This window comes from Convolutriloba macropyga, chromosome 9 (genome assembly GCF_964194025.1).
Source record: "Convolutriloba macropyga chromosome 9, txConMacr16.3, whole genome shotgun sequence".
In the NCBI taxonomy this organism is placed as follows: Eukaryota; Metazoa; Xenacoelomorpha; order Acoela; family Convolutidae; genus Convolutriloba; species Convolutriloba macropyga.
Window position 1 is genome coordinate 37,749,957 of NC_134476.1, and position 27,904 is coordinate 37,777,860.

At 30.2% G+C, this 27,904-nt stretch overlaps 1 protein-coding gene across 3 annotated transcripts; it reads right to left on the bottom strand.

The window, feature by feature from the left end:
• Nucleotides 1-214: 214 nt before the first annotated feature.
• LOC142345372 (uncharacterized) lies at nt 215-26,894 on the bottom strand. Of its 3 annotated transcripts, none has more exons than XM_075397403.1 (3): nt 26,527-26,894; nt 945-1,350; nt 215-582 (listed from the first exon to the last, which is right to left on the bottom strand). In XM_075397403.1, exons 1-3 carry the CDS (start codon nt 26,725-26,727, stop codon nt 425-427), a joined length of 765 nt encoding a protein of 254 aa, XP_075253518.1. In that variant the 5' UTR covers nt 26,728-26,894; the 3' UTR covers nt 215-424. The 3 variants fall into 3 exon arrangements, with proteins under 3 accessions (XP_075253518.1, XP_075253520.1, XP_075253519.1); XM_075397405.1 differs by having other exon boundaries at nt 945-1,079; nt 26,398-26,894; XM_075397404.1 differs by having other exon boundaries at nt 945-1,386; nt 26,398-26,894.
• Between the last annotated feature and the right edge of the window lie 1,010 nt (nt 26,895-27,904).

Below are 27,904 nucleotides of genomic sequence, written 5' to 3' on the forward strand. Positions count from 1 at the left end.
TCCGAAAATTTTCCGCCATCGCAAATCGTAAACTGAGCCATTTGTGAATTGAAACTTCAATACATTAAACTGGTTTATGAAAAAAGGTGAAATGCAAAAGTCCCAACGAGGGTTGAGTTGAAACATTGTCAATACATTCTTTCGCAATCAACCAAAAAAAAAACAAGATCTAGGCGACCTTATCTCTGTTCTCAATCATTTCACAGATAAAAAATTTGACAGCAGAAATCACTTTTTGCCCAAATGAGACAATGAACTATACTACCATTATCATCTATTCTAGTTATCTAGGGTCATTCTCATTGTTACCCCATATTTGCTAGCACAGGTTCCCAATAACGCAAATAAATTATAAAGTGGAGCATGATATCGTGGGGGGGGGGGGGTATAATGCGAAAGACCCCATTATCGTTCTGTTTTAGTATCATAATATGGGCAGTTCGAAGTCACTGATAGCTGCCATCTCCGGAATAGTCATGAAGGCCACGGTGATTTCTTGTGGGAAGTTGTTCACACTCAATACATCGGCTGATGATCGAACACTGCCAGATGTGCTGCAGTCTTCTTCCGGTTTTTTAGGTGCTAAATTGGGAGCTGCTTATGGCGTACAAGAAAATTATAGGTCATGAGTTAAAAAAAAACTGGACATTAAAAGCTTCTGAGCTCTTATTGTCGCTTTTCAGAACCGGTTAGTTTACTCTTTCTGGCAGTCGCTAGAACATAATCACATTTTGAAAAAAAATGTAAACAAGAACTTGCTTTTAATTATCTGGATTTGAAATTAATGATGCTTCTCACGCAAAAGTAATAATAAGATCTAAAGAAAAAGATTATATTTTTCAAAAAATATTGGGGACATCATCTCTCTATATATGCGTATTACTGGTTTAATTGAGGTAAGGAGAGGGTGTTGATAGTCCCTCTCTAGATTAATAAGCAGCTCCCTAGTTCGTTGAACAGGTCTCTGGTATTCCTGACTCTCGCCATCTTCAAGTTGAACTGTTCCATTTTACCTTTCAACACTTCCCTGTATTTCACCAAATCCAAGGACGACTCCGTTCCAGGATGACCTTCGATTTCTGAAAAATTGTTCAAAAATTTTTTCAAATTTCCAGGTGAATCGCAATCGTTATTTTCAGTTTTGTTCAGAGTTTCCATCATTGAATCGGCAGAGTTCTTAGCTGCTGTAAATTCGGTTTCAAGTTTTTGAATCTCTTGCTCAATCCATTTGTGCCATGACCTGGTCACGTGATAATCGTGAGAGATTTGGTGGCATTGCTGGCATATTTCCAGAGGGATATTTGTGAGAGTGTTTCTGCAGGTCCAACATACAAGCCCAATTTCTTCATTCTGACAAGGCAACTCTTTTCTTTGGACCGCTTTCTTCTTGTAATAGAGGAAATTCTTATTATACGGCCGATCATAACGTGCTTCAGGTTTTAGGTTAGTTTTCGAGTGTCGATTACTGATGAGCACCAAAACCATGGTTTTTATCATTGCTTTGCATTAAGAAGGATAGTTAATAAATGGAAAATGGGAGAATAAGCAAATTTAGAATATATACAAGGAGGCTCGGTAATGTGCTTTTGCACATAATGTTTCGACCCCGCTCAACGACGTTTCTGACTTAATTGTACACCAAAAGAGGAAGAGATAGAAAACTTTCAAAAATCAATTATTGATCGAAAATAATTTGTTTATCCATTTAAAAATCGCTTTAAGCTCTAACCAATATACAAATGAAACAAAAACTCATTAGAGAGCCGATGATAACTGTCATCGAGGGGAGTAAGAGCGAAACAAACAACAAAGTCTTATAAATACAAAAAGCATTCCTTACGATTAAAACCCAATGTCTATCCATTTTTTAAAAAAAAACTTAGTAAAAAAAATCAAAATAGCATCATATTAAAAGTGAACTAAATCAAATGACTTTCATTTTACCAGAAAAGATATGGGAACTGTTTTCTTTTAGAATAATTAGCAAGTACATGGAAAACAAAAAGGCCAAAATAAGAAAAATTTTTTACTCTTTTTCAAAACAAATGAATTCAAAGCCATGAAATCAATTAGCTATCAACCGAAACCATTAAACGACCTCATTTATACGTGCATGCAAAGCGGATGAGACCTGCCATTATCCAGAGTGTCATACGGCTAAAAAAAAAAGAACAAAAACAGGTACAAATCAAGAAGTCATTTCAGTTTTCGGAGGAAACGTTGTCAAAGCCTAAAAGATCAAAATCTATTCACTAAAACAACTGAAAATTATCAATTACGCCTTATTTCAACGCGCTTAAATCTGTTGTGCGGCTTGCCAATATTGTGCCAATAATATGACGATAGGACAAGACAGCACAAGATAACCTCAAAAGTTGGAAAATGTCAAAATTTTTTTGAAGACTCGTAGCATCAACACCAGAAATCAATTACTTAAACGATAAAAATAACCATTAAAAATCATTATGAATTACTTGAAAAAACTTGAAAGATTGAAAATGGCAAATTTCAAAAATAAAATATTACTTTTTTTGAAATCAAATTTTTGAAACCGTAAGATATAACCACTCTAAGTGTTCAACTGAAAATTTCGAAATTTTGTAATTTTTTTTCTGTTTTGAAAGACAACTGTACCTGTCCTTAGTGATACTAATTTAGGAGACTACATTAACTCTTAATATAGGCTGAACTCGAAATTTCGCGAACATTTTTATGCAAACGTGTTGGAGGCAAAAAATCATATGTTTTCAACAGAAAAATTTATGTATCTTCCTTGGCCTTCATTGTGCCTGCAAATTTGAGCTGTCGATAATAGAGATTTGACTTCAAGTCAATCTGGTCGAAAGTTACATTAAAAAACAAAAAAGCAAAAGTATTTAAAAAACATATACAGCCCCTGCGTTAAAATCCGAATAATTTTTGAACAATAACATTCTACAACTAAACCAAATATCATCACGCTCCTGCTTCTTTTCAATGAAAACAAAAAATGTACAAATTGTTACCGAAATAGTTAATGTGACCATAAAGTCATTATATCAAAAAATACATAACGAAATGTGGATACTTATCGAGTTATATTATCAAATCAGCATCTTGTAGCAACTAAACACAATAGATAAGATCTCAATTACGTTTCTATATTTTTATTCATAAGAAATGAGATTAATTAGACGCAGTCATAAGACCACAATAAGTACATCAAATGCTTTAAAATTTCAAAAATTTATACAAAATTCTTAAAAAAAACAACTTGTCGAAGCCATAAAAACCATGTTTTTTACCCATAAAACCCAAAAAAAATTAATGGACCCCATTAAATTGTAATGGGATCTATTATGAATTGCACCTGTAAATGAGAGGGGACTTTTTAAAAAATGAAAAAAGACGGACCAAAAATTCAATTCTTTTTCATCTTTTTTCAAAAATCAACGAAGAGACCAAAACTCGCCTTGCTGTCGCGGCTCACCTGTTAGTAAATGCAATGAATCTAAAATATTTCTCCGCAATAGGTTTTTTTGGCAAAGGTTAATCTTAATATATTTCAAAAATTTTAGCAAATTTTTCCAAATTTTGGTTTAATTTACCGAAAGACCGCAGAAATGCTATATCCAGAATTTTTTCCCTAGGAACCAGAGGCACAATTAGGACATATCTGAGTAAAAGAAGATTATGCCGGCAGCTTTAATGTCAACGCAACCGGTCAAAATGGACGAAGTGGGCCAAATATTCTTATTTGATGCCATTTTTTGAAAAATAGGGAAAATGCTGAATTTCGCTAAAAATTTTTCTAAAAAGTGAGATCAAACAGTTCACCAATTCTCTTTCTCGTCTATAAAGGCAAACCCAATGAGACCATTGTTAACAATTTTTTCATATTTTATCAAAAATTGATCAAAACTTAAGCACAAATTGCGAAAAATGGAATAAAACAACGGAAGTTAGGCTAACGTTCACAAGTCTTTAAACCTCCGTAACTCCTCGGAAAAAGCAAACTTCTAAAAATCCTTTTAATTCCAAATTTTACGTTGGACAAGCTGTTCAATGATACTACTCACAATCCTGTACAATGACTATATCGATCGGCAAAAATTGACTGAACAAAAAAAACCCAGTTCATTATATAGTTCCTCCCCCACTAAAGGGGGTCGGAACGATAAGAATTATGCTAAGTTCATGAGTGACTTTGACTGTGCATAAAGATTGTCATGTTGTCCGAATTGATGAATTCTTGCAATGATTATACTGAAAAAAATGTCGAATTTTTGACGGAAAAGCTTGAAAAATTTATTTGCACAAATTTTTTACAAAACGTTACGTCCAAATTTTGATCTCTTTGGACAAATGTTCAGGATCAAATTTTTCAACGCAACCCCTTACGCGAATTCAAGACATCAAAATTTGGCACTTTCAGCGCATTCGTAGCATAATTGTAGCACTTATTTCCGAAATTGCCTCCATATATGCAAGGAATATGATGAACGCGCTGATTTTCTCTTTTTCTTTGAGTATAGACTGTTTTCTTTAGGTATTGTGCAGAAGAGTAGTGGATAAAACAAGGGATTCAACCACCAGCAAAATTTGTCCCTTTCTCCTAACGCTAATCGCGCATGTCGAATCGGGCCAAGTTTCACTGTTTGTTGAATCCCTTGTTTTATCCACTACTATATTTTAGCTCTAAATTCAATAAAAAAAAATTAATTAAAATCAAAAATAAAAATAAAAAATCAAACAATCAGAGCAAAATTTACATTTCACTCTTTAAGAGTGATTCACTCTTATTCGGAGTGATCCCTAGTAGAAAAGATCGCTCTTTTTCGCTCTTAAAGAGTGAATCCCTCTTTTTTGATATTTTTTTTTATTTTTTTATACTTTTTATTTCAAATTATCTATACTTTTCAATAAATTTATATTTTCTTTTATTTTTTCCATATTTATTCCATTATTAATAAGAAATGATACAAAATTATAGTATTTACATGAACAACTATCAGTGAAACTGCTCAACGGAGTTGTTTTGCAAATTCCCAGATCCTCTGTTTGGTTAATAGCTACAGGACTTACAACTCTAGGAATTTGCCAACTGGGATTAATTGTTTTATCCGCGAAGCGGTTACACCGATCAGTTATATCAGGGAACTTGCTTTGCAGATTTCTACTAAATCCTCTAGTCAATTCTATATCTGGATGTTGTTTCTTTACATGAGCCCGTATCCCATCATATCTCACAACAGAAGTACAATATGGACAATTAACTTTAGCTGAAGTACAACTTCTACATGTATACTTACCCCCATCAAAATTTTTTAGTGGTTTTATATAATTACACTTATTACAACATCTAGTTAATACTTCTGAGCTAGGGTTAGGGTTAGGGATAAGGTTAGGATCTGAGTTAGAGTTATAGTCATAGATAGAACCAGAACCAGAACTAGAACTAGGGTTAGAACTGGAATTAGAACTAGGGTTAGAACTAGAAATAGAATTAGAATTAGAATTAGAATTAGAATTAGAATTAGAATTAGAATTAGAATTAGAATTAGAATTAGAATTAGAATTAGAATTAGAATTAGAATTAGAATTAGAATTAGAATTAGAATTAGAATTAGAATTAGAATTAGAATTAGAATTAGAATTAGAATTAGAACTAGAATTAGATTCATTTTTTAAAGAACAACCCCACGGGGAAAAATCATTAGCACAAATACCAATTAATATTATATTACCACACATACATTTATCAGTTTTACCTTTATGAAATGATTCATAATGATATTTTAAAACAGCAATGTTTCCACATTTATAGTTACACTCTAAACACTGTAAAAGCATTTATAATAGGGTAAATTATCTGTGAAACTGCTCAACAGAGTTGTTTTGCAAATTCGCAGATAATATTTACCTAATCCTTCACAGGGTAATATTTAGCCATGATTTCAATTAAATCTTTAGTATTATCTTTAGATGTGATACACTCTGCTAAATATTTATTTCCTAAAGTATTGATTGTATTAGTTTTACATCTCTTATCTAAGATCAAATCCAGATCTATTTCTTTTTTATCTTTAACAAAATTTATAATCTCTTCTCTAAATTCTTCATTATTTATATATAGTTTGTTTAAAAACCTTCCTCCCTTTTTATTCAAAACTCCCATCTCTTCATTGACGAAATCACATTTACACTTGTTTATATATTGTATATTGTTTATATATTTATACACTTGGATCATGGAACCTGTTTCACAGATTGTATTTCGTGAAGAATCATTATCCAACTCTTCTCCATATCCAACATTAACTAAAATATCTACTCTACTCAACATTGTGCTTGCTCCCATTGCTACAGTTCCAGCATTTCTTGATATTGAATTAGGATAAAAATAATTAAAAATAATTAAACCTGTGCCTATAATTCCACCAAAATTTGATAAAACTTTCATACCCTTTCCCAAAATCATTTCTTTAGTTAGAACATCATTCTGATTTTTAATATTATTTAAAGTAAGAATTTAATTAAAATAAAACTGTTAATTATCATGATTAATAACATTTCTATCTGTTGCATTAATCATTAGTGGTTTCATATATGCTATAAGTTTAATTATATCTTCTCTTTCTAAATCATCTTATAAACTAAGAGCTTTTAAATCAAGGAAACCAACTCTTGAATCATATCTCATTGTTCTATTACTACTAATAATAATAAAAGTATTTTCCTTTTTATTATTTTTAATTATACCATAACGAAGTTCATCTGACATTCCATCTGTACAATTATAATAGTTACTATTTAATTCACTAATTATTTTATTGAAGTCATGTTCACATTTATATATCTCATTAAAGTTTTTAAATAGATCAGGTCCATTATAAGTTGTTAAATCAATAGTATCACAACCCATTCTTGCTGTATTAGTTATTTGAGCTGGTTTATGACACATTACAATCATTTGAATATTATAATGTCTACCTTCATTAAACTAATAACCTATATCCTTATTTAACCTATCACCCATATCATCAAGTACTATTACACAATTTTGAAATTTATACATTTTATTTTTTGTGATCATATTTATATCACATTTATTAAACCCAGTATAAAACTTATTAGACTCAGGATCTATCCAGTCTCTGTCATCTTTACACACTATAACTATAATTTTAGCTTGATCTTGATCAGGGAACGAGCTTTGCTCGTGGTTCTCCAACGAACTTTGTTCGTGGTTTACCAAACTGCTTCGCAGATCTTGAACTTGAACTTGATCTTGATCTTGATCTTGAACGTGATCTCGATCTTGATCTTAATCTTGATTTTGGACTGAGTATAATTTTAAATATTGTCTAATAAAATATGTTTTACCTGTACCAGTTCCACCATAAACAATAGTATGTAATGGTGACTTTTCATATTCAAATCTAACTAGACTCCTATTCATAAATCCACCAAAGCTTTCTTCTAGTTTTGTATATTTACTTGGTCTTGAATGATATATTATATAACAAATTCCAATAATAATAATAAAAATAAAAACTGCACTACCTGTTTCCATTTTTATATAATAAATATAGATTTGATTTAGATTTAGACTTAGACTTAGATTTAATAAATTTATTATATAAAAATGCTCATCCTAACTTTTGAGGAATTCAATAATAAATTTAATAATGATAATAATGCTATGAGTGATATCAGAATAAAAGATATAGGTAAAGACATAAGTCTAACACCAATTGAGATTGTAATGAGAGATCAAACTCCAGATAGTATCAGGGATCCTAACTCTAACATTATTGTAAATCTACATCCAACTGAAGGTACACATTGGGTTTTAGTTATAAGAAGAGAAGATCAGCGAAGCGGTTACACCGATGGTCCAACATATTACTTTGATAGTTTTGGTGTAGAAACTCCACCTTTATTTTTAGAAGAATATGTTGATCTAGGCTCTGATGAGAGAATACAACAATTTGATGAATCTTATTGTGGGGCCTATTGTTTATATATGATCTATCTTATTGATAGAGGATTTAGAATTAAAAGTGCTTTGAATATTCTAGTTAATCAATGTAAATATCCAGGAATATAAATTAAGTGTTTTTGTTTAAGTTGTAATGTTAATGATAAAGATAATGTTAATGTTAATGTTAATGATAAAGATAATGTTAATGATAATGATAATGTTAATGTTAATGTTAATGATAATGAAATGATAATGATAATGATAATGATAATGATAATGATAATGATAATGATAATGATAATGATAATGATAATGATAATGATAACGATAATGATAATGATATTGATAATGATAATTTTTATATATATTGGATGAAAAAAATGGTGAAACATCGGTGGAACCGGTTCCCGGATGGGTGAAGCCTCATGGCGAAGCATGGACGAAGTCTCATCAAAAGTTTAAACGTAATAACAGTGATGAAACAAGTCCCATAGTCCTACTAACAGTATCCGCGAAGCGGTTTCACCGATCTCTGTAAACATAAATGATGATCTATATTCATGGTTAAATGATGATGATATAATTACTGAAGCCGCATTCCCAGATAACTTTAGATGTATAATATCTGGTCCTAGTGAATGTGGTAAGACATTCTTATTGAAAAAACTAATTCTAGCTAGTATATATTTTGATAAGCTATACTTCATTGGACCTACTGGCGATCAGTACCATGGTATAGAAAGAATAAACCCCAAAGCAGATGTTGAATTTATTAAAGATATAAAAGATTTACCATCTCCCGATAAATTACCCAAAGACTTAAAGAAACTCATGATATTCGATGATGCTAGAGCCAAAGAACCAGTTATTAATGAATACTTTTAAAGAGGTAGACATAATAACTGTAATATGATATATCTTAATCAAAACCTGTTCTCTCTGGATAGACAGAGTGTTAGAGAGAACTGTAATCTATTTATTTTATTTGAACAGAGAGGTAAAGTCCTAGCATCGATATATCAAAATTTCTTTAAAAATTTTGAACTTAGTTATAATGATTTTGCTAACATATGTAATAAGGTATGGAAAGAGCCTTATAATAATATTGTCATTGATATAACTAAAAATAAAAATACTAATGGTAAATATGAATTAATTGGGATCGGAGAGTTTTGTAGTTTAGTTTAAGTTAAGTCATAAATATAAAGACTAAACTAGATCAACGAAGTTGCTGTGTTAACACAGATGTAAAGTAAAACTTAATACATCACCATTAAAGTCTATAGGCCTTCCATGCTCCTCTTTAATATGAAATTCTATATATTCTATTCTATCTTTAGTTACATTTTGATATAAGATATTAGTTGGTATATTATTTATCAAGTAACCTGGTGGTTCTGTTAGATTAAAAGTATATAGTATGTCTGTATCTATACCATTATCTTTAGCTCCAGATATAATATTGCAATGATTGTTAATAGTACTAAAACCCATAATATCAATAATTTTCTGAGATTTATATCTACCTTTTTTATAAATTATTTTTCTAAATCCTAGTAATGAGGCTAGTGAGTTTTCTATATCAAAGCTGAGTGCTCCTTGTTTTATTTCCATTAAACATTTCATCGTATTCTTATCAGGTTCTATTATAACATTACCATCAGTTTCTTCTTTTATTAATTCTGCTATATCAGTTAACTCATATGCTCCCGGTGTAATAGTTGAACATAGCAACGGGATTCCTTTATAATTATGATTAAGTATAGATGTAGTGTTTGGGCTTGAGGTAGAGATAGGGTTAAGGTTAGGGTCAGAGCTAAGAACCCGAGGTAAAGCTTCATCATCTTCTATAACAGTACTAGCATATAAGAATTGATTATTTCTCCTATTCACATGAAACACCGAATTATAAACAGATAATCTAATTAAACCTAATTTTGTTGTATTAAGTATAGGTTCACTAAAGTTAAACTTTTCTGTCGGCTTTATCATTCTAAAGTTAAGTGTATACTCTTCTTTAGTTTTAGTTAAAGCTTCGTGTATATTTTGTAGTTCATATAAGATTAAACTATAAGACATTTTTTATATTAAATTATTAGATTAAATTTATGGGTGTAGTCATGGTTTCACCCATCGGTGTAACCACTACGCGGATGGTTATAATAATAATTATACATTTTTTATCTAATAAAAATGGATTTTAATTTGGATGCAACTTATGGTTACAAAAATGATATACATAAAAGTAAGATTATAAAATATAAACCAAATAACCTGGCAACAATGAATACAATAAATACCAATATTAACGTCATACTCAATAGAGAAGATAATCACTCAAATTTGCGTGATTCCTATCTAGAAATAGAGTTTGTTGTATCAGATGATGCTGGTGGTGTATTTGCTAATGATGCTAATATTAGATTAGTTAATTATGGTATGATGGCATTGTGTAGTTCAATTAAGCTTGAAACTAGTGGTGGTAGGACTATTGAATATATAGATCATTGTCATCCTAATCTATTGATGTATAAGTTATTAACTAGTACTGATGATGAATATGAGAGTGGTTTTGTTAGAAATATAAATAATAGAGTTAGTCAACTTAAAGGAGACCATATTGCTGCACAACGAGGTCATATGTATATGATGATTAAGATGAGTGATCTATTTGGTTTCATAAATGATTTAGAAAAGATTATATATGGTTTAGGATTTAAACTATTATTAAAAAGGAATAATAATGAAAGAGCTCTATATAGAGTTAATGCTAATCCTGGTGCAGTTGCTAATGATGGTAATGTAGAAATTAGAGATATATCATGGTGTGTACCTAGTATTGATCCTAGTAATGATAATAGAATTATTGTGCAAAAAGGTTTAAGTAAAAAGAGTAATGTAGACTTTAGCTATTATGAAAGAAAGACATTTTATAAGAATGTACCCAATGCTACTAACTTCTTGTTTGATCTAGGTATGGAAAGTGGTATGGAAAGACCACAATATATTATAGTTGGTTTTGAAAATTATAATGTTAATGAGCAAACTCATGATGCAAGTACATTTGATGTAATGAATGTTACTGAATGTTATTGTAAGATTGGTAGTGAGTTTAATCCCGAGGATAGAATGAATATTAATTATGGAACCAATAATTATAATGAGGCTTTTAAAGAGATTGTTAGCTTTAATAAAGATTATAATGGCTACCACATAATATAAAACCATATATAAATCATAGAACATTCAAAAGTAATTATAGAATATATGTATTCGATACTAGATATCAAAAGGATCATATAGGTCCACAACCAATACAACTTAATTTTAAATTTAGTGCTGCAGTTGCAGATGTTATATGTCATGCATTAGTATTAACTACAAAGGTTATTAGTGTGAATAGTGATGGTAATAAGATGGTAGACATAATATCATAGATGTAATTTAAGTCATAGATATAATTTAAGTCATAGATATAACTCTAGCGATAATTATAATTTTAGATATAACTCTAGCGATAATTATAATTTTAGATATAACTCTAGCGCTAATATATAATTATAGTATAATATAGTTATTGTTATAATTATATACTTATTATTATACATAACCATATACTTATACTTATATTTATAGCTAGTCAGCTCTAATTGTTTTTCTTGATAACACCCAACTATTTCTTATTAGTATTAACAAAACCTTTAGCATAAATAATGTCTAATTTCTTTTTATTCTCGAGAGCCAAGCCTCTAGCTTCAAGCTTAACCTTGGGCTTGGGCTTGGGCTTGGGTTTAATAACAACAAAAGGATTATACTTTTTAACTTCCATTATTTTTTATAGATAGAAATGAGTCTTTTAAATAAGTTCAAAACTAATTCATATTGTGTTGGAGGTAGACATTATAGTGGTACTGTTAATATAGGAGGAGCTATTACTTCAAAAAGTACTAAAATGTTAAAAGGTAATTGTGTTTTATGTAGAAGGAATAAATCAATGACAGTATCTGATGCAACAATAGTAGCAGAAGGACGTAAAGATTTCTTTAAAAGTGTTGGTAGGGCTGCAGTTAACTTTGGAAAGATAGTTGCTAATAATCCAGTAAGAGCATTAGAAATAGCAAGTAAAATAGGAAGTGCAGCTGCATCTAGAAACCCTAAAGCAGCTCTAGCGGCTACACCCGATTTAATTAAATTTGCAACTACTGTTGAAGGTATAAAGGTAGTACAAAAAAGAAGAGGGTTATACTTAGGTACAAAGAAAAGATAATTATTTGATTATGATTAAAATTATGATTATATTATGTTTATGATTATGATTATGAGTATGATTATATTATGATTATATTTTGTTTATGATTATGATTATAACTAAGATTATGATTACATATTTATCGATCGGTGTAACCATTTCGCGGATAAATATTAATTCTAATATTATTATCACTAAAAACATTGTTATTACTAAGCACTAATATCTTTAATCTAAAAAATACTCAGCTTCTTTTTCTTATTCTTCTTATAATCCTCATATAACTTAACAAATTCATTATACTCATCATTATCTATTTTATTATGATTCATTGATTTAGTATATAGTTTATTAAACTTATCACTTAACTTTTTACTTAAAATATACATTTGTGAATACTTTATAAATTTATTTCTAATTTTAGTATTAATTGTTTTTGATAATGAACCACAAACAGTTGCTGTAGCAAAAGCTGTTGGTATAGAATAAGCTAATCCTATACCTGTAAATGAAACAGATGTTGTTGTTGCAGTTGTTGCTATTGATGATAATACTATTTCTGTTATGTCAGCTAAGTTAATATAATTCTTATATCTACTTAACATCTTATTATAGTTATTAGTTTCAGTTTCATAATAATTTCTAATATCTTTTATATTGTCAATATTGTTGTTAAATTTATTATTAGCTTGAATCTTTTCGTTTATCAATCTTCCTGATACTGATGACAAATCTGGATATAGTAATCTCTCACTCGGTGCGGTTAGATTGGTCATTGCTTTGCTTATTTTCATTAGTAAAAATTCTTTCTATTTCTTTCATTATATCTTATTGATTAAACTATAATGCATCTCAAGTCTGTCTTTCTCTTTATTATCAAGTAACTTACTTTGTAAAAGTATAGCAATTATATATTGTACTATAACACCTCTAAGAGATTTATTGTATTCTTTCATTTCTCTCAGACCGTTAGTAAACGTTTCATCTAAGTGTATGTTAGTTATATTCTGGTTAAACTTATTATTATCAAATTCTTGCTTTAATTGATTATATTTAGAGATAGTATCTGCAGCAACTTTATTACAAAACTTAACAGTATTTCTGACTTCATTTGTTGATTCAATAAACTCATTAATTAGTTCTTCATTAACTTGTGTTTCATTTAGTTGTAATGTTTTAGTTGTAACTTTATCAAAATCACCCTTTCTTAGTTCAGTTATGTTTCTTCTTAAAATGTCTATTTTATTAGAAGAGAATAATAAGTTATTGTCACAATACTCTTTATTAACAACATCTTTTTCATCTATTGGAGGACGAACATTTGTAATTTTATAGGTATCCTTCATATCAATATTATCATTATCTTCTATGAATAACACACGAGCCTTACTTAATGTTAAGTTGTTTGTTGATGTTGTTGATTGGTGTTTAGCTTGATTGAATCTGTTTCTTGTCATTATTTATTTTAAGAAATACATTAAATGATTCTAAAATTTTATTATTAGATTCAAAATCAAACTCAGATTTCAATAGTTCCTGTTCATAATATTTGCCTTCTGTTATCTCTCCATTAATAACTTCTAATTTATATGTTGGTGGATGTGTTTTTAGGACTTCATTCACTTTAAACAATTCTCTATTCCAATTAGAAGTGTAACCTTTAGAGAAGATATTACGTTTATCTACATTTCTTACATAATCACCAACGTTAAGTTTAGGTTTAATATTCTTAAAACTAAAAGTGTATTTAACTTTATCAGGATTATTAGAAGCATCAATTGGTGTCATAATAATTGATGAGTGAATGTTATCGTTATATGTTACAACACCATCATTTAATAGATCTACCCAATTACCATCGCCATTGATGAACTTTGGTTTATTTATTATGTGTAATAATGTTCTATTAAATCCCTCTATAAACACAGCCTTTATATCACTATAAGTAGAATATAGCTCTATCTGCGAAGCAGTTTCACTAATCCCCGAAGCGGCTTTGCCAGTTCCTTATTTTTTAAGTAAATATTTAAATGTTTTATTGTAAAACTCACTACCTCTATCTACCCATAATTTTTCTGGTTTTCGTCCTTCTGATAGGATTGTTTTAAAACCATTAGTTATAGATAAACCAGATTTATTCTTTAAAGGAATAGCCCATGCATATTTTGTGAATATATCTATAACTGTTAATATAAACTAATAATTATTATTGTATTTACTTAGAGATGACTTATCAATTAAATCAGCTGACCATGTTTCATCTTTATATAGTGTTATTATTTTTTGTCTTTTAAACTTTTTTATTTGAGAACTGAATACTTCTTTAGCTAGTAGTTGTTGTTGTTGTTGTTTTCCATCATACATTTACCATAGTTAAAAACAAAATTATCTAGTTGGTCTTGATTAATAATATTCATAGATAATAGTTGCTTAGATATATCCAGCTTTTCATCATATAATCCATCATGACCAGCTTTTGTTTCTAGTATTAATAATTCTAGTCTTTTTACTAAATTATTTGGGTTGTCATTTAATCCCCTGCCAAATATATCATCTCTTACCTCCATTATACGTTTTATTGTTCTATATCTAGCGCTTTTCTTATCCCCATTTTCCTAAATCATATCTAATATCCCTTAAAAACCTTTTAATTTTGTTTTCATCTTCCTCAACCTTATCATCATATGTTACATTTGTTTTATTAAGAAAATCAGTAAATCCTTCTGAAAACTCATATACATTATCCCTAAATAAAAATGCACCCTGCTCTAGAGTTATATCAACACCATTCATTTTATATCTCCTACTAGATAAATCTACGAGTTCTAATTTTAATTGAGGATTAATTTGAGCCCCCATGTCATGAAGAAGTTTGGCTGTTTTTGTATCAACATAAACTGGTGCTATATCTTGAGTTTGCTTTATGGTCCCCTTTAACGTTTCACCAAACGTAAATCAATGACAGTATCTGATGCAACAATAGTAGCAGAAGGACGTAAAGATTTCTTTAAAAGTGTTGGTAGGGCTGCAGTTAACTTTGGAAAGATAGTTGCTAATAATCCAGTAAGAGCATTAGAAATAGCAAGTAAAATAGGAAGTGCAGCTGCATCTAGAAACCCTAAAGCAGCTCTAGCGGCTACACCCGATTTAATTAAATTTGCAACTACTGTTGAAGGTATAAAGGTAGTACAAAAAAGAAGAGGGTTATACTTAGGTACAAAGAAAAGATAATTATTTGATTATGATTAAAATTATGATTATATTATGTTTATGATTATGATTATGAGTATGATTATATTATGATTATATTTTGTTTATGATTATGATTATAACTAAGATTATGATTACATATTTATCGATCGGTGTAACCATTTCGCGGATAAATATTAATTCTAATATTATTATCACTAAAAACATTGTTATTACTAAGCACTAATATCTTTAATCTAAAAAATACTCAGCTTCTTTTTCTTATTCTTCTTATAATCCTCATATAACTTAACAAATTCATTATACTCATCATTATCTATTTTATTATCATTCATTGATTTAGTATATAGTTTATTAAACTTATCACTTAACTTTTTACTTAAAATATACATTTGTGAATACTTTATAAATTTATTTCTAATTTTAGTATTAATTGTTTTTGATAATGAACCACAAACAGTTGCTGTAGCAAAAGCTGTTGGTATAGAATAAGCTAATCCTATACCTGTAAATGAAACAGATGTTGTTGTTGCAGTTGTTGCTATTGATGATAATACTATTTCTGTTATGTCAGCTAAGTTAATATAATTCTTATATCTACTTAACATCTTATTATAGTTATTAGTTTCAGTTTCATAATAATTTCTAATATCTTTTATATTGTCAATATTGTTGTTAAATTTATTATTAGCTTGAATCTTTTCGTTTATCAATCTTCCTGATACTGATGACAAATCTGGATATAGTAATCTCTCACTCGGTGCGGTTAGATTGGTCATTGCTTTGCTTATTTTCATTAGTAAAAATTCTTTCTATTTCTTTCATTATATCTTATTGATTAAACTATAATGCATCTCAAGTCTGTCTTTCTCTTTATTATCAAGTAACTTACTTTGTAAAAGTATAGCAATTATATATTGTACTATAACACCTCTAAGAGATTTATTGTATTCTTTCATTTCTCTCAGACCGTTAGTAAACGTTTCATCTAAGTGTATGTTAGTTATATTCTGGTTAAACTTATTATTATCAAATTCTTGCTTTAATTGATTATATTTAGAGATAGTATCTGCAGCAACTTTATTACAAAACTTAACAGTATTTCTGACTTCATTTGTTGATTCAATAAACTCATTAATTAGTTCTTCATTAACTTGTGTTTCATTTAGTTGTAATGTTTTAGTTGTAACTTTATCAAAATCACCCTTTCTTAGTTCAGTTATGTTTCTTCTTAAAATGTCTATTTTATTAGAAGAGAATAATAAGTTATTGTCACAATACTCTTTATTAACAACATCTTTTTCATCTATTGGAGGACGAACATTTGTAATTTTATAGGTATCCTTCATATCAATATTATCATTACCTTCTATGAATAACACACGAGCCTTACTTAATGTTAAGTTGTTTGTTGATGTTGTTGATTGGTGTTTAGCTTGATTGAATCTGTTTCTTGTCATTATTTATTTTAAGAAATACATTAAATGATTCTAAAATTTTATTATTAGATTCAAAATCAAACTCAGATTTCAATAGTTCCTGTTCATAATATTTGCCTTCTGTTATCTCTCCATTAATAACTTCTAATTTATATGTTGGTGGATGTGTTTTTAGGACTTCATTCACTTTAAACAATTCTCTATTCCAATTAGAAGTGTAACCTTTAGAGAAGATATTACGTTTATCTACATTTCTTACATAATCACCAACGTTAAGTTTAGGTTTAATATTCTTAAAACTAAAAGTGTATTTAACTTTATCAGGATTATTAGAAGCATCAATTGGTGTCATATTAATTGATGAGTGAATGTTATCGTTATATGTTACAACACCATCATTTAATAGATCTACCCAATTACCATCGCCATTGATGAACTTTGGTTTATTTATTATGTGTAATAATGTTCTATTAAATCCCTCTATAAACACAGCCTTTATATCACTATAAGTAGAATATAGCTCTATCTGCGAAGCAGTTTCACTAATCCCCGAAGCGGCTTTGCCAGTTCCTTATTTTTTAAGTAAATATTTAAATGTTTTATTGTAAAACTCACTACCTCTATCTACCCATAATTTTTCTGGTTTTCGTCCTTCTGATAGGATTGTTTTAAAACCATTAGTTATAGATAAACCAGATTTATTCTTTAAAGGAATAGCCCATGCATATTTTGTGAATATATCTATAACTGTTAATATAAACTAATAATTATTATTGTATTTACTTAGAGATGACTTATCAATTAAATCAGCTGACCATGTTTCATCTTTATATAGTGTTATTATTTTTTGTCTTTTAAACTTTTTTATTTGAGAACTGAATACTTCTTTAGCTAGTAGTTGTTGTTGTTGTTGTTTTCCATCATACATTTACCATAGTTAAAAACAAAATTATCTAGTTGGTCTTGATTAATAATATTCATAGATAATAGTTGCTTAGATATATCTAGCTTTTCATCATATAATCCATCATGACCAGCTTTTGTTTCTAGTATTAATAATTCTAGTCTTTTTACTAAATTATTTGGGTTGTCATTTAATCCCTTGCCAAATATATCATCTCTTACCTCTATTATACGTTTTATTGTTCTATATCTAGCGCTTTTCTTATCCCCATTTTCCTAAATCATATCTAATATCCCTTAAAAACCTTTTAATTTTGTTTTCATCTTCCTCAACCTTATCATCATATGTTACATTTGTTTTATTAAGAAAATCAGTAAATCCTTCTGAAAACTCATATACATTATCCCTAAATAAAAATGCACCCTGCTCTAGAGTTATATCAACACCATTCATTTTATATCTCCTACTAGATAAATCTACGAGTTCTAATTTTAATTGAGGATTAATTTGAGCCCCCATGTCATGAAGAAGTTTGGCTGTTTTTGTATCAACATAAACTGGTGCTATATCTTGAGTTTGCTTTATGGTCCCCTTTAACGTTTCACCAATCTGCGAAGCAGTTTCAACCATCTTGGAAGCAGTTTAATTAAACTGGTAACCAGCTTGCTTGATCTGCGAAGCAGTTTCACCAATCTGGGAACCAGCTTGCTATATCATCTTAGTTTGCTTATCTAACTCTTGATTTTGCCAATCTATTGCTCTTAATGTTTGTTCACTTAATGCTAGATTCCGTTCATTGTTTTCACTGATAGTTTTGGCTAGAGGATCAAATAACTCTTCTATTTCACCATAGTATTCTTGTTGTTTTAATTTATCTTCTAATCTATTTCTTCTGTTTTGTTTTTCTAGATTGTTTAATTCTATAAGTTTATCTAGTTTAGTCATTTTATATGTATTGAAAAAATATAATAAGAGTAAAAAAATGGATAATGAAAACAGCTTCTCTCTTAATATAAAAAGATGTTTAGCTTGTAAAAGACGTTGTAATACTATAGATGAGTTTATTGATCATATTAAAGAACCAAATCATGATGATTTAATAATTTCAACTTATTCTAAAAATGTAGATGGGGCTGGGAAGATGATAAAATTTCTCGAAATTAATAAAAATATAATAGCTGGAGCTACACTACATAAGAATACAATCATGGGAGACACTATGGAAAAATATATGGCTCAGATAATGATTTATAATATACCAACTACCAACCCTATGGATGTAATGAATGAATTAGGTCTATAAATTTTTTTTATAAAAATTAGCAAAGCTCATTATATAATATAATAGCAACTTCAATTAAATTTCTATCATCATTAATGGTTAGTTCTAGAATATTATTAACCAGTAGGTCTTTGTCTCCGTCTAATGATCTGCGAAGCAGTTTGGTAAACCGCGAACTTTGTTCGTTCACTGATGCTGGGTGGATCATTTTTATTAAATCTCTTTTGAATAGAGATAGATTCTCTGAGGATAGCTATGAGGATAGCTTTTAATATTAATTACATAAAATCTTTTATCATCAAATGTGTTTAGACTAATCTTACTTGTTTTTGTTGTTGTCATGTTATCACCAACTTTTTGTATTCTACATTCATCTACTGTTCTCTGTGTATTATTCATTAATGCATCATAATAATCTCTGTGCCTAGCATTATTATGCTTCTTTATTCCTTTTTCCTTAGTGTTTTTACGATAATTTTTGAAGCTATATGTTTTGGGGGACAATACTATAAATTCCGCAATAATACTACTTCCCAGCTCGTGCTTTAACTTGTCGGGGACTTTATTATTAGTTTTTATAGGTATGTCTAGATTACTTAAGTCGATATGCTCATCACTAACTTTACCTTCACTATAACTTAATACGAAACTGTCCGTATCCATATAGTGAAGTGTTAGATCTTTGAGGGATGGTTGTAGAATAATATAGAATACATCAAACATGTGTAATTTACTTAATTCTAAGATAGTAACACCTACATATACTGGAGAACCATATTCTATTTTTTTCTTTATATATTCTTTTTGGCTATAATCTCTATATCTAGTTATATTCTTAAATGTTGGTTTACTTACACTTTTCATTTTCTTTTCTTCATCATGCAAGAACTTACTTTGAAAGAAATGTAGAGGATTCATGCGCATTCTTCCATATAATGAGTTATTCATTAATTTCCTTACATCCTTTTCTGCTTCAGTTTTAGCTGTTGCTCTTTTATTTGTATTCTTTTGTATATAATCTCTACATCTGTAGTCTTGTTTAAATTTAATTACTCTATGTATTTTTTTTATTTTTACTCCCATCTTAACATAGAACTTTAACATCCTATAATGAACCATATATTCTGTTTTGTTGTTTTGGTCTAAGATTAATTTCTCGGATCTGTGAAGCACTTTCCCTGATCGGTGAAGCCGCTTCTCGGATCTTGCTTTACTTTTCTCTCTTTGTCGGTATCCCAATTCATTATCATTTATCTTTCTCTTATTAGGCATTAGTGCTAACTGTTCTGTTCTCTCTTTACATTCATTAGTATAATCAATATCACAAACTATATAGTAACCATGATCACTATCATCTGGAGTATTCAATATTACATCTAGAGTAGTAGTAGTAATAAACTCAAAATCCTTTTAAGGTAACTTTTGCATCATTGCATAACCATATAGGTTGTTTGCGTCTATGTACCATATGGTCTTACCATCACTGTTATCCGCGAAGCGGCTTTGCCGATCTATATATCTATCTCCCACTATTCCACATATAGCACCTCTCTTTGCTCCAACAAAATCATCTAGCATTTTTTTATCTTGCAATGTATCTAATGTTACACCGCTTGACATTAACCAACAATCAAAACTATAACCTGGGAGACTGGAGACTTACATATTGTAGTGGGTTAAGCTTGAATTCTTTCATACTTAGTTTAAGATATTCATTCATGCAGCAGTCTAATATTTCCACATCATTTTGTAAATTCCCTATAGTTAGATCTTTACCAGTTTTATGACTGTTGTCTTTATTAAAGATATCGACATCTTCTTGTGTTGGTAATTTATTATGTAGAGAGGATTTGAAGTCTTCTATTTTTAGATTACCTATAGCTTCTTGGTAGGTAGCTTTGCTACTATACGACTTGGTCGTGGTTTTCAATGACTCTAAACCAAAGTTTTCATATGGATATAATGTTTTAGTTTTACATCCGTATATCTTTGCCATTTGATCTAGGGGCATAGCTAAGAAGTTATAACTATCTAAGATTTTAAGACAACCAATGCTAAACATCTTAGATTTACCAGCAGCTAGTGGTATGTTATCTACTTTTCTTTTATCATTATTCTGTATAAAGAGTTCACTGTATAGTAAGTTGAAGTCATAGCCAGAGCCATTATGGAATATTACTGGAATGAAGTTTTGTTGTTTGTATCTTAGATTACATATTTTACATGCTGGTCCTCTATATTTACCAGTTTCATGACAATGATCTCTTACTTTATTAAAACATGTTTTGCTGCAGATATGACAAGTGTTATTAGTTTCATGATATAATTTATCGTCTTCTGTGAATATCATCTTTTCATTATGTTTGAAATTATTCTGAGTTTTTTATTTCTAATAGATCTCTAGCAAATCTTTTGATGCAGCCTAGACCGAAGTAGTGTTTGAAGTTACATTGCCAGGTGTAACCCAGAGCTATTGGAAAATGTTCAGCTATTACATATTTACAATCATTAGTTGTAACTTCTGGGAAACCACTTCGTGGATCAACAATGCAACATTCTATATCAGCAGTTATAATATTTTTTATATTCTGACGTTTGTGTTCATTTATAAAAGTAATATGTTTTTTCTTAGGACAAACAATCTCTGGTTTGAATGAGTTGTTGCATTCGTGTTTATCATATTTAATTTGTGAGTTAAACCAATAGGTACACCTATCACAATAATAATATTTAATGTTGTTTTTATTTGGTTGTTCTAACAAGTTTTCTATATTTTTTATTAGGGCACAGTGTTCTATTTGACCATTACTCCAAACTAGTATTCTTAAATCTTTTCTATCTTTATTAAAATCATCCACTTGTTTAAACAATTCTATTTTACCATTACCACAAGGTGTGTATATCCAAATATTAATATTATACAATTTCTGTATTCTTATTATATAAGCAAAATCATCTTCATGTTGTTGTCTTGGTTCAAATAGTTTATCTACATATTTACTTTCTCGAGTTGCATGGTGTGAGGCGGGAGGTAGCCAAGCAGTTATAGTTAGTTGTAAGCAATTGTATTTATAACTACGTATATTTAATATCGATTTAGAGTTTTTGAGATCAGGAGGTAAATCTATATAACTACCAAAAGATGCTTTAGTTGGTTCAATGTGTAACTGAATACTTCTTATTCCAAGAAACTCAAAAAAATAACCATAACCTTCATATATTTCCTTTTCGAAATCTAGCCACCGCTTGAAGTCACCATATTCATATATTGCATTATTATTAACATAATCAGTTTTGCAAAATATTTTAGTAGTTTTAACTTCTTCTTTGGTTCTCTTCTTATAATCACATTCAGCCGTGATCTTATATTTAAAACTCTTAACTTTACGAAACTGTTAACAGTTCTTAATTTCTTCTAAAGAGTAATTAGTTGCTTCATCTATATCTTCAATGTAATTCCCACCTTTATCAGTAATATAAAATTCTCTCATGTCCTGACTTGAGTTTATATCGAAGTCTTCTGTGTTTTCTAGATACATGCGATTGTGACTATATGAATGAGTAGTTGGAGCTACTTTACTTCTAAATTCTTCATGATATTTTTTACCTTCATACTTAATTCTGGTGTAGATATCCTCTTCAGTTTTAGTTTTAGGTTTGGTGGCTGGTTTAGTTTTAATAATATAATCATCTTCATCCAAATTATACACCCTCTCCGAGATTTCCTCTTCTTCAGACTCAAACATTTTCTCCAATAGTTCCTTATGTTTGACATCGTATGATTGATGCCTATATAAACCCTTCTTTGTTTCAAAGGATAGATTATAGACATCGCAGAAATTTTTGACACTAGTATTAGTTGATTGAGACATGATCTATTTGTTTAGGGAAATAATCAAAAAATAATTTTTTGAAAAATGAAAATGAAATGCAATAAATGCATAAATAAACCTTGGAAAGAATGTTGTAATAATTGTAAAGAATTAGAATATTCTTGTTATGTATGTAAAAATATGGTTAAGCTTAAAGATTATATAGAACCTTTGGGATATCATTATTCTGATCCTGATCAATATCTAACGTGTAGTATGTGTAATGTTTATAAACATATATCATTATATAGATTTAGAAATAGGAAATGTAGACTATGTATTTATCTTCATAGATATAGATATGGTCATACTAGAAATCAATTCAGAGAGCATGTTTATAAGGATAATATTCAAGAAGACATAGAAAACACTAATAAGTGTGTTTCCACCGATCTCGGTGTTTTTGACTGTATACCCATCACAGTGTGTCCCATATACAGTCTCACAGCAGGGATCATCCTTTTTAAGAACTGTGAATTTGGTTTTTTTTATCTCACTTAGTTTTATTGCAATTCATCAAAGTCGGGGGACGTTCACTGGAGTCAGTGAGGAAGGAACCCCAAACCTTCCGTTTGCTAAAGCAATTTAACTAGACTCGATGATTTAACCATTACGCCAAGTGAGACAGAAAGTTTTAGTTTTAGATTGATAATATTTTGATTAGGGGGATATATGAAAATTTTTATCATTTTAATAATTCTTTCAATTTTTGTTCAAGTTTTCTTTTTTGTTCAAGTTATCCACGAAGTGGCTTCACAGATTTCGCAATTTGGTTTTACGTGCTTTTTACACGGTTTCATCTGCGAAGCAGTTTCACTGATTAGTTTTATACTAGTACTGGGATACGTTCACTAGAGTCAGCGAGGATAGAACCCGAACTATCCGTCTGATAATGGTTAATTACCAGCTTAACTCTGTACTAGTGGTTTGCACTAAGTGAGACAAGAAATGATAGATTTAAAATATAAAAGAAGTGAATTTAGAGCTAATATATAGTAGTGGATAAAACAAGGGATTCAACAAACAGTAAAATTTGGCCCGATTCGCGATTAGCGCGATTAGCGTTAGGAGAAAGGGACAAATTTTGCTGGTGGTTGAATCCCTTGTTTTATCCACTACTCAGAAGCTATAGAAAGTTTTGAAATATGTGCGAAATTTTTGTAAGGAGTGCGCAAAAAATGCTGAATTTAGAACTGATGAATTTTTGTAAAGGATTTGCTGAAAAATGTGCTGCAGAATTTTTGCAAGAAATGTGCTGAAATTATGTATGGAACGTTCTGAAAGTGCGGAATTCGAGAATTGCGGAAGTGCAGAAATTATAAAAGAGATAAGATTAAAATAATGTGCTGAATTTTTGGGTGAAATGAGATGACAAGTGCTCAAAATTTTTTTATTCAGCATAGTCAGAGCCTAAAACTTAAATTTCAACCCATTCAGCATATTTCTTACATAAATTCAACTGATTCAACGCACTTCTTACAAAATTTTCTGCATACACCCGCTCTTATCTCGACCCGGAAATTTTGGTAACAATTCTAACTGTTCATTAATTAAATATCACATATACGATCTTTTCCATTAATGTCCCCCCTCTCCCACAAACGCTTGTGCCATTTCGTTTTTTTATTATAACATAATGATAACGTAATGACACATGCTATTTAATGGGAGGGGGCATAAAATACTGGGGGGGGGGCAAAACATTAAGGGACACAAAAGGAAATTATCCTACTATCCGACATATAAAACATCAGATATTTTGAAGTCGCTGGCAAAAATCAGACCTTTATCTCTACCCCCGTCTTTTTAAAATAAAATCAGGAAGTCCCGAACCGTTTGTTGCATTTTTTAATTCCTAGTACTTTACGCGTGCATTTTGATCTATTCTGGTGCGCGTCATCCCCCATTTTTTAATTCCCCATTTACGAAATATGCGTTATTACAAAGTAGTTTACTATGTAAGAAAGCACGAAAACAAAGTTTTTGGTTCCAGGTGGCTTTGGGGACAACCTAATACTTGTTTATGCATTTTAAGCTATATATAGCCTAAGAAGAGAGAAGAGCTGGCAACCAAATATATCAATAGCCAGAAAAATTGAGATGAAACTTAATTGGTTTGAGCTGTAAGGAAAAAAGAAAAGATCGTGATTCAATCAGCATTTATTATGGCACTATCAAAACCTCAAGAACCCATCTAGCTTCAAAATCTAATTTCATATAAGCTTACGTTTCATTGTGACCAGCTCTAATTTTTTTCGAAAAACATGATACTCTGACCCAGTTTTCATTAAGTTCATGGTTTTCAAATGCTTTTCTATATTTCTAAAACTTAGCACCAAAAAATCGGAAGCAATCACTGGAAATGATTTAAAAAAACTTGTAATGAAAGAACCAAGAATACATCAATTTTCCCTAAAAAATTTTAAATGATTTTTTTTCTGTTTTTGCTGCATAAAACGTGCTTATCAGAGTTTGTAAAAGTTATAATGTTGAGTAAATCAAACTTGTGCTCTCTTCTCGCTGAGATATTTTATCCAAAAATTTGAGCATCAATTACTAATACATCTGTTCAGATTGTTAAAATTGATCTGAATTTATACCCTGTGTTTCGTATTTAGAAAATCACTGCTCATTCAATCGTTCAAACCGCGAAGTCCCATCGAAATCCCTAATTCACTTTTGCTTGTTTAAACCGTTCCGAAATCATACTCATCTTTGAGTAGTTCAAATCAATAAAGGGCCGTGCCATTACTCCTGCCATAACCTTAGAGGTTTGCAAAATCCAATCGAAAGTTATTACTGACATTCGGCTAGGCAAATCTAAAGAAAACCATTACTGCTTTTTTAGTTCGAAAGCTACCAAAATTTTAACAGTAAGGACTTCATTTTTTTTCCTTTTATGGTCCCGAAACATTAAAGAAGCGTGTTTGTTGCAATCAGATTTGTAACTGTTCATAGTTAAAATCATGTTTTCAATTTCGGACGTCAGGAATATTTTGGTTCTAATTCTTTTCAACCCGATTCATTTAAGCCCCCATATCTTGACCCTATATAATTTCAGCCCTCGTCATTTCACCCCACTTCACCCCCGTTCATTTAATTGTAGCGTTGGACACAGCTAAAATTTTCCGTTTTTCCATTCAGCTAGACTAACAAGTCAAATGCTTTTGTCAACACAAGTTCAAAACCACCCCATTGACTATAAATCTTTTTAGCAATTTTAGCTTTTTTGGCTCAACCCGTGGTGGTGGCATTGATTTCATGTTGCATGGCCAAACGCGCTAAATGCGCCGCTCTTTAATAGTAAAGTGGGGGTTTATTTCCGTGGGGGTTTATTTCCGTATGGGCTTAATTCCTATCTAAAATTAAGTGGGTTTTTTCGAAACCGCTGGCCACACATTGAGAAGGGACAGTCAGACATCACTGATTTCAGATTGTGAACTGAAACTTTGAATTACATTCGATATGTTCTTACCTGATGAAACAAGAGAGAGCATTAACTGTTTAGTATGTAACAGGGGATAATATTAGCTGTTTTTTTACTGTCAATTAGCTGCTTTGTATATTGTAAGTTGACTTTGTATTCCTGGAAGAAAATAGTTGCCTTGTGAATTGCGCAAAATAGTTTTCCAGACTGCCTTGAGACTGCATCCTGGTAATCCTTAGATTTGACCACAAATAGCACGTGCGTAACTGCACAAACCACAGCTGTGATTATGGCCCCATAGCGTATCCATGGAAAATAGGGAAAACAAAACAGGAAAACAACAACCAAAACTGTATACATGCATTTTATGTGGCTCATGTTATGACGTAAACTCTGCGTAATTTTGTCAATCAAAAGTATAGATGGACTTCACCTCTTGTATCCAATTGTTCAACGTGTGTTAGTGAACAGTTAAGTAGAGATATTATATAACACAAAAGCAATCCAATCAACTGTTCGTTTCAATACACTTAGATATTTGCCTCCTGTGCCGATGTTTAAATATTACTGAAGATGAGGTCTGTAGAATACAGAATTTTATTATGTCGCCACATTAATGACAAATAATACCTCAACTCTTATTATTTCTGTAACGGCTACTCTCCTATCAAAGACAAGGAAAACTTTACAAAGCCCAGTTCGTTTCAGCGGTTTCAAATCTGTCCGGATATTGTGTTTTTGCAGTTAAGTTTTGTGAACTGTATTATCCGCTATACTGTAGATTACCGTTGCAATACTTGTTACTCTATTAGTCTCAATAACTAATCACTCAGCTTTGCTGTATAACAAACTTGTTTCTCTCAGAATAACAAAATAAATCAAACTGAAACAATCAAATTTTGCTTGAGTTTTGATTAATAACTCAACTTATAATTCGTAGTGTCTAGCTCTAGGTAACCGTCCTAGCTACAGGTTAGGGCAAATAATTTCTATCTCCGATGTGTTAACACTTTCGGAGACTTTTTCCCGATAATCAAAATTAACAAATGTAACAATTTTCGCAACTTGTGCTTTTCAGCAAAAAGTCTCTCTTTTGTTCCTCAGAAAGAAAAATTTGACAAGAAAGTTATTGTTTTGTATAACGAAGCTCTATAGGCAGCTTTTTCCAAGTAGTCGCCGTTTTTGAGGACATCTTATGGTTGAGCAATTGGTTCGCCTCTGCTGGCATTAAAAGTGATCTGAATGAGCAAGAGTTACTTAGAGCAATTTTTTTCAACTTTTTTTGGAAACTAACATATGAGCCAACCCAAAAAAAAACAGTCCGTATATCTAAAATGAACTAAAAATTTTTCAACTAAAATTATAAGTTAACCGTATCTGGAGGTTACTTACTCTCACCAAAACAAATTTGTGTTTGACTGATGATATATAATGCTTGTAATCTTGAGCAAAATTTGTGTATGAGAACATTGACATTTGACATTGGAGCTCACTCTTAGTATAAAACTTGCGTTTAGTTCTGATTCATCGTTTTTGGTTAATTACTACTGGACTC